At 31.9% G+C, this 8,905-nt stretch overlaps 1 protein-coding gene across 1 annotated transcript; it reads right to left on the bottom strand.

Annotated features, from left to right (window-relative positions):
* Positions 1-363: 363 nt before the first annotated feature.
* On the bottom strand, positions 364-8,437 carry LOC117167918 (nucleolar complex protein 3 homolog). Its single transcript, XM_033353164.1, has 10 exons — positions 8,199-8,437; positions 4,208-4,536; positions 3,821-4,082; positions 3,443-3,734; positions 3,028-3,362; positions 2,569-2,939; positions 2,327-2,491; positions 1,034-1,391; positions 844-941; positions 364-721 (listed from the first exon to the last, which is right to left on the bottom strand). The coding sequence occupies exons 2-10, from the start codon at positions 4,480-4,482 to the stop codon at positions 445-447; spliced, it is 2,433 nt and encodes an 810-aa protein (XP_033209055.1). The 5' UTR covers positions 4,483-4,536; positions 8,199-8,437; the 3' UTR covers positions 364-444.
* Positions 8,438-8,905: the final 468 nt, after the last annotated feature.

Below are 8,905 nucleotides of genomic sequence, written 5' to 3'. Positions count from 1 at the left end.
GGTGTTAAAATTAGAAGCACTATATTCGAAATAAAAAGGATGTGATTATCTTTGATAGCTTCCTCAAATAATTTTTAGTTTTTGCCGTAATGAATGTTTTTGGCCTTTACTGCATACTACGCTAGAACATACATACCCAGTGGGCAGAAAATTTGGCAACGTCTCTACGACATCGTTACGACATCCTATGTCCATGTCGTTTCGGTGTCTTTGCGATATCTTAAAGACATCGTCAGATCATACGACTTATGTACGATATCGTAGACACCTTAAAGACATGGTCATAAGATGTCGTAAAGACGTCACCAAACTTTGTGCCCACTGGGTACTGTTCATAATTAATTTATAATAAAAAACTCTTTATATTCCTACATTTAATTTATTTATATCCGTACAAGGAAGCAAAACCTTACTCAAATACATACTCCTGTACAAGTTCTTTTGCTACTTCCCTCGTTTCCTTTTAGCAATATAATTACGATCATCAACACTCACACCATTTGAAGCACATTTTCTTTTACGTATGAACGCACAGTAATCCAATCTTATATCATTAGTAGCAACATCTCTATTGTACAAGTCATTAATATAAATTTTAAAATCACTATTAACAAACTCGTGGTTTGATGGAACCTTGGGAGTTACTTTCTTCGGAACAGCAACTGCAGGCTTGAAAGCAACTTCGGCAGGATCAAATTCCTGGCAAATTTCTAGTGGATTTCTTAAAATGAGAAGATATGATATTAAACTATAATAGCCACTTTTAAAATCATTTTAAATTTTAAAAAGAACAGAAATTCTAAATATTCATGAAGACTGATTCTTTACAGAAGAAATACTTACAGTTTAGCAATTGTGGGAGCTAAGCTTCCTTCACCAGTAGACGGAACTTCCCAGGCTATGTTTTTTGCGAATTGATGAACGGTGATATGATAATGCCGCTGCAGCAAATTCATTGTTATTTTATTTTTAAATAATAGAATATATCTTGGTAGAAGAAAATACAGAATTATTATTTATGTATACTGTATACCTGCAAGGCTGCAATTTCCCAGAGTGCTGTACATTGCGCGTTACAGTACTCGGGTTCTTCCAGTTCAGGTAGGAAAATTCCATCACCAGCCCCGCTATCAGTATCTAGTAAACTTTGTGTCGCCTTTCCTTGTTGCATTATCGTTTTAATTACATTGAGAGCTCCCAGAGCTCCATTATGTTGCAACCCCAAAGACATAGTCGCGATTCTTTTTACAAAAGCGATTAATCGATTGCGTGTGATGTTTTTGTGTCTGCTGATTAATGACTGAACCAAGACTTTCAAAACAATGCCTATTTCAGAATGACTTTTTCCAGCATGGACATTTAGAAGGTTTTTATACAGATGGCAATAAAACCTGAAAAGCAATCCATTAAAAAGTTACGTGAAATGATTGATGTTTTATATATACTACTTATTTTAGTGGCAATACGGAAAATAGAGGATGCTTTTATAAATGTATTATAGCATCAAGTAAGGGCGAGACAAGCTAGGAGGGGATTGTGCGATCGGGGCATTCGTTTCACCACACTGCTCCGACCTAGGTCGCTGATTGAACTCTATAGAAATCACCCAAGGCAAAAATAAAAATTAGGCTTATTAAATCTATACTAGATCTTTATTCATTTACTTAATAGATGCCTTTAAAAATAGAACATTCTACGTGAATTGACCTTAAAAAGCCCCATCCTATTTTTAAATGTCCACTATTTCTGGACTTGTTCATAATTTAAAAAAGAACTTTAAAACCCTAATTGTTTCTCAAAAGCTTCTAAAAATTATAGTAGTTTATCATCTTTCACACTGTTTAAAGCAAGCAAATTTACTTGATGTATTATGAAAAATCGCAAATTCTATAGAATTTAATATACAGAAATTTTTTAAAGCATTATGCAGAAAATTTGTAGAGCAACATAGTATTTTTTTCTGCCCCCCCCCCCCCCCCCCCCAAAGGCGTTACGTATTTCTTTAAAAGCCCAAAATTTAAATATGTCTTACTTTGTTGGTTGTAAAACGTGGAATCACCTAACTTTAGACACCTATTTTTCTTTTATACATAATATTTTTTTAAATCAGAATTAAACTTTTTATATGATGTCTGGCTTCGGGTCTTTCATAAATTTCAATTTTAAACGCATCCACTTGAAAATATATAAGTAATTTTGAACGATTCACCTTAAACATGACTAATAACTTTAGACGTTTTTGCGATGAAAAAATTAAGCTGACCCCCCCCCCCCCCTAACTACAGAAAGGTGAAATAGAGGTTAATTAAAAAATAGTGTACTTTACCTCTGTGGATCTATATTCAAAGCCGAACCCTGTCCTGACAATATCACAAATACGGTTAGAATGCAGTTCAGTCTTTCTCTTAGGCCTAAATTTCCTTCCTCCAGTAAAGTGCTCAAAACATTAACAATATCCTGGTAAAATTCCAAGTTTATGCAATGAGCAAATCTAAAAATAATGTTAATTTTATAAAACTTTAAAATTCTAATCAAATAATGCTATATAAAAAAAATAATTTTAATTACTTGGCTAAGCCTTCTAAACACGCCGAAAGAATTTTGCTGCTGGGAGTTTGTTTCAAAATCCTGAAGTAAATCGTGAACGTTACACCCGTAATTTCAGTAAACACTTTCTCCTTTGCTTTTTTATTCTCCTCAGCTTTGGTCTCCAACAATTCCTGCTCGACTTGTTCCAGTTTTTTGTTCTTCTTTCGCTCGCGTTTGCTCAAAGCGAGGATTCTCTGCTTATGCGACATCAATTTCTTTTGTTTCATTTCCTCTTCTCTTTCCTTATCTAAGTTAATATCTTTAATTCGCAACCCCAATAACACTGATATTACCTCATGATGCACGGAATGTCCTCGAGGCTTTACATATTTATTCAATTGTTGTACAATCTAAATTAGTTAAATAATTATTAATAGTCCAAATTTAAATAAAAACAAAAAACAGGAAATGTATTGGAAAAGTTAAATGAACCCTTACGCTTAAAGACAATTCTCCTCGTTTGTCTTCTTTGAAAACCTGTGTAAAACATTTCAGGATAGTCTCTCTTATAGATTGAAGTTTACTATCTAGCAGTGGAATGAGAAATTTAGCGATGTTGTTCGCAAAATTGAAGTAGGGATGGGTAACAAGCAAATCGCACATGCAATTCACAGCTAACATTGCCAATTGAATTTCCCTATCGCCTACTTTCCGCATAGCATTTCCTTTCTTGTATAGTACCTTAGCCGTCTTCTCCAAATTTTGCAAATATTTTTTGTAATATTTGAGCAATTCTGCTTCAAAGTTTTGAAGCTGTAATGTATCCTTCTTCACTGAAATAATAAAGAATCATTAGTTAAATTAAATTGGCTGAATCAATTGCATTTAAAAAGAGAAATCTTTTGATATTTACATTTTATTCCATTTTGTTTGATCTGTACAATATGATAAGAAGGAAGGATATCCTTAAATATTTCTAGGAGAGACGCTGTCGCTAATTTTCGTACGGTTATGTATACTTCAGGGTTTCTCTCCTGCATGAATTCAAGCAACATTGCGAAGTTTTTCATCCTTAGTTCTGGGTCTTCCAAAATTCCACTAGACAAAATGCCGATTGCATATCGACGAGACTTCAGAACCTCTTCGCGACATGCCAACAATTTTGCGGTAGAAACGGGTTCATTATCGTCAAGTTCAATCAAGTTCTTAAAATGAAAACATATAGTGTAAAGGTGATAATCTCGCAAAAATACAAAATTATATTATGTAAACACAAAGAAAATAATGTAACCTCGTCATTTATTTCCCACTGTTTTTCTTCTGCGCCTACTTCATTTTCTCTATTTTCTTCTTTCTCTTCAGCCACTTCTTCATCTTGCTCTTCAACAGCTTCTTCCTTTTCAATTGCTCTGGTTTTAACAAGTCCCTCTTTCGTTTTGATCGGTAATAACAATTTGTATTCCTTTCCGATTTCATCTTCTACACCTTTGAAAGCAGTCTTCTCATATCTGTATTCTAAATTCTCATCGACGAGTTTCTTTTTCTTAGTTTCCCTGTAACACGAAATTTCAAAAAATATTAATTTTATTTACAGTAGTTCTCGATTTTGAATTATATTTCGAAAAAATTGCAATGAAAAACTTATTAAATCATAAAGGTAGGTAAGTACAATTCATACCTGGGGACTTCAGTGAGACGAATTTTTTTGAGGAGATCATAAGACTTGTTGGATATGGCATTTTCAAGAAAAGAGAGATCATCTTTCTCTACCATTTCCAACATATCCTGATTGTCGTCACTCGCCTCCTCTTGTTCAACACCATTCAATCGAGGTTGTGGGGCCTTTTGAGTTGCATTTTTCTTCTTCTCTCGATGCCGTCGACTCTTCAGTTTGCCTTGTTTTGAAAGCTTAGTGCGCCTTTGATTACTTTTTTTCACTTTACTGATCTTCATTTTGTCACTTTTTTATCAAAAATTGAAGTAATTTGAAATTCTACTGATAAGTAGCTGAAAAACATCAGATATAAATATAATTATATGACTTGCATTTAAATGAAGCTCATAATCCTATCATTCGTAATTTATTATCGACAGCTTTTTCAATAGAATTATTAATCATATTAAATTTGAAAGCTCAAAAATTATTTAATGGTACATTTACATAATTAAATAATTGTTTTCAAGATAAAAGTTTTTCAGTCTAAACAACATGTCTTTTTTTTTAATTATTCACGTAAAATTCAAAGAATTTGCAATTTTCAATGGGTTTTTCACAAAAATCCTTATTTTATTTAAACTACAGGCGAACTATATTCCGGAGTCACAAAAGTTAAAAATTCACCTCATCGATTTTGGTTTGAAAACATATAGAACTTGACACACGTTAAAAATATATATCTCAGAGATTGTGCTGCAATTTATTAAGCGTTATCTTTTTTTGAAATTTTTTCTATTTTGGAAATTCTATGTGAAAAAAAAAGTAAAAAGTTTTCATAATCATTTGTACCTTCTGGTTAAAATTTAATCGAATTAATTGAAACTAAATATTTGTATGTAAAATTTGCCAGGAAATCCAAATTGCGGGGTCCCAATCACTTTAAATAACGTCTTCCTACTTATATTTAAATATTTTTTACAACATTTTGCCAATTTTAATTTTTCAAAGCTGTCCGATGTAATTTATTTCATATATTTTTTTAACACTCAAAACAGTCCTCTTAGAGAAATTTAAAAAATTATTTAATCAAGCAATAAAATTGAGTTTGACGGAAAAATTTATTTTCCGACATAAAAAATCAAGCAGGTTGTGTCTCTAGTGACTTTAGCCAAAAAGGGCTTTCACATATCGTTTTTAAAAATGTAATTTCCATTATGTGATGTTCCACGATTAATTTGAGGCCGTAGGGAAAAAAGTCGTTCAGGAGATTCTTGATTCTCTTTTTCAGAGCAGACTCTATCTAAAGTAACCTGAATAGAAGTTTATGTGTGTAGACTTTTCCACAGAAATAGATGAGCTCATTTCCTGTCTTTTTGCTGACTACTTGACTTACCATATTTCTAGGGCACCAGGTATGTTATTTTATTGAAATTAATTGCTTTTAGTTTTACAGGGAATTGTACATAGTTTTATTATCATAAAACAACGTTTTCTATGAAGTGCACGTATTTACGTCTGCCTAGAAGGATAAAAAAACCTCCAGTATACCGTCCGACTACACAATGTTCTGGAAATACTGGCTTCCGCCAGTATTCGGGGTAAATGTATTAATTCAAATTTGTGCGTATACTAATATACATAAAATAATAAATCACAAACATGAAATATAATTTCGATCTTATATAACATTCACAGAAATAAATATTTTGTAGCCACAGTAGTATAAGAAATTGTATTAGGAATCTCCATACTTAGTTTCCGCACATGAAAAAAAATTATCAAAGTAGCACTTGTTAAAATTAAGTTTAGAATTAATGTAATAAAATTATTTAGAAGTTCAAAATACCTACATAGAATGCAAAATTATCAATATAATTGTATACCATTTCTTTAAAATACTGATTTTTTTATTTGCGTATGCCTTATATCTTTAAAAAATCGAATAAACTTCACAATTAATTTAATTTTTTTTAATGTGCAAATCCATACAATTTCACGCTAGAAAGGAAAAAATCAAAGTCAAGTGGAGCCCTTTATCTAAACCAAGGCTATACACTGTTGTTACTAGTAAAAAAATCATATTTCCAGCAAGTTAGGGGCTGAGGGCATGTATTCATGTAATTCGTGGATTTCAAGGAATTCATGCAACTCGAGGAATTGATAAAATTCAATACATTTTTGGAATTCAAGGAATTCATGTAATTCAAGACATTTGTAAATTCATCACATTCACGGAATGCAGGGTATTCATAGAAATGACGGAATTTCATGGAATTTAAAGAATTCAAGGAGTTCAAATTACAACTTTTCTTCAACATCTCGTGGGGAAGCTGGAAGGCACGCCTCTGACTGTTCACAGAAATAATTTTGTTCCAACCCCTATCCCTTTTCAACGTGTCGTGGGACTAGAAGGCACCTCTGACCTCTGTTACTGGTTACAGAAATAACCTTTTCCATAACAGAAAATTTAACCGAACACGGTAAAATTTACTGACAATTTTCTCTTTACTGGTACCGGGTTTGTATACACAACCTTATCTAAAACTTTTACTCTATATTCCTAAAGAAAGAAATCTTTCGAAATTCCATGTGATTTATGTCCTTTATATCATTTTTTAAAAAGCATTCTAGTAGAACCGAGGCTTGTGTGAATCGTATTACAACTTTAAATATAATTAAAAAGTAATGACTCTATTTTGCTATTATTTTTCAAACTGTGTCCCACTTTTTGTCTCTGAAGTGACTGAAAAAAAATGTAAGAAAAATATCTGAGAGAAACATTATGTTGAAATATTGGCATTATTATCGAAATAGTTTTTGGAGATCTTTTTTATTTAAATAATTATATTGCATTACTGGCTGTCTCATGTGAGTAATTATCTTGTATCACATTCAGTGGCTACATAATTTTTAAATTGTAGATACTGTGCTGAAATTTTGGGGAACGATTCGATATATTAAGGGGCTCATCTGCCTGATCCATGTGGGCTTTTATTTTCTTTCCATAATGCAATTCTATTACATAGATTTTATTTTGGACATCAAAGTCTGTTCTTAGTTATATTCAAAGTCATAAATTAATCAAATTAAACTATTTAAACAAAATAAAAACCCAAATGGGACAGACAAATCAGCCCTTATATATGTTGAAACAATTTCAAAAATTTCAGCACAATATTTACATTTTTCAAAATAGAAAGCTACCGAATAAAATACCCTTCGAGTAAGTACACATTTACAAATTTAATATAGAAATGATATCTTCACAAAAATAACAAAGTCTCCATACTTTTTATTATATTCGTGACCGAACTCCGGGTAACTTCAGCTCACGGCTACTGGCAGTCTGCTGTAGCCGGAAGAATTTTCTTGAACAAATGCATCCGTCTGTACCAGTGGTTCGAGTAACGGGGATTAAAATTAAAAACAAAAAAATTCTCCAATTCAAAATTAGCTTTCTGAAACCTCGAAATTCAAAATCTTTGAATTCTTGCGATCAAAGAGAATCTGAAAAGCGTCTTGAAATAATAAAAATCAGTGCATCAAAACACTTTTGGTTTAAAATTGAGTTTTCATTATATTCCATCAAATTTTTGATTTTTAACTCCCAAGTACAAGTTTAGATGTATTTAATCGCAAAAGTCACAGATTTCGAATAACAGATTTATAAATCGCTAGTATGATAATTTAAAACAAAATTCATTTGTAACTTTTTATTCACATTGAGTATCCCGTCTAACAATGAAGCCTTGTCGAGGAAAACCAAACCATCTCAGGAAAAACGTATCGTTGATGAACAAAGCGCGACAGAAGAAAAAAATGTCTTGGGTCGAACCTGCCTTTACCTGAAAAGTGGACAAAAGCTTGTCGACCACTGGTCTATACGGACATACTCACCACTTCAATAAAAAAAATATTGTTTGCTCCATAAAACTTTCATAAATATTAAAATATTATTGAATAACTGTAAACTAATTGAAGAAATTAAATATAAATTATATGCTCTACTTACTTTAAAAAATGATATTTTCCTTGTATTTCCGTTAAGACATTCTTTTTTATTATTTGTAGAAAAATATATTAGTGCTCTTGGTGCTGTTTATCTTCAATGCGTATTTCAAACATAACCTCTTATTTCTGGTGTCATTTGCACGCTTGCACATGGGCACATGATCCACACACGAAGGAATAATAAGGAGACCCAACTGCCAGTGGGAAGCCATCTGAAACTGGCAATAGAAACATTACCGTAAGTGATACGCACATTACAGGAAGATCTTAAATTTTCGTGCGCAAGTGCGCAGTTATCCTCTTTCTATATATGGAAAAATGGGCGAGTGAGAAAGTTGGCCAAATTGACGTAAGTTCGAGAGATTATGTTCGTTTGTTTTGATGTAGGTAGCAACATTTTTTCAATTGCAATTTATAATTATTTAATATATTAAAGTGTCTATTGATCTGGGTAAATGAAGTACTTTAGCGTTAAGACTTGTAAAGTTAAAAGAGTGCATTATAAAAGTGTTAAATATGTAGACTATAATGAAATTGTTTGATCATGAAATCTTGAAACTGTAGTACATTACTATTTTTAAAATCGTACGTTAGAATGAAGGATACTGTTTTTTTCTAACACCTCCAAAAATGTTTATCGTAAAAAAACCTGAATAATAAAATATATAATCGATTTAGTTGCCTAAGATTGCGTCAATCAGACCAACT

This window comes from Belonocnema kinseyi, chromosome 2 (assembly GCF_010883055.1).
Source record: "Belonocnema kinseyi isolate 2016_QV_RU_SX_M_011 chromosome 2, B_treatae_v1, whole genome shotgun sequence".
Taxonomy (NCBI): domain Eukaryota; kingdom Metazoa; phylum Arthropoda; class Insecta; order Hymenoptera; family Cynipidae; genus Belonocnema; species Belonocnema kinseyi.
The sequence above is the reverse complement of the archived record's forward strand: the minus strand, read 5'-3'. Positions and strand labels throughout refer to the sequence as shown.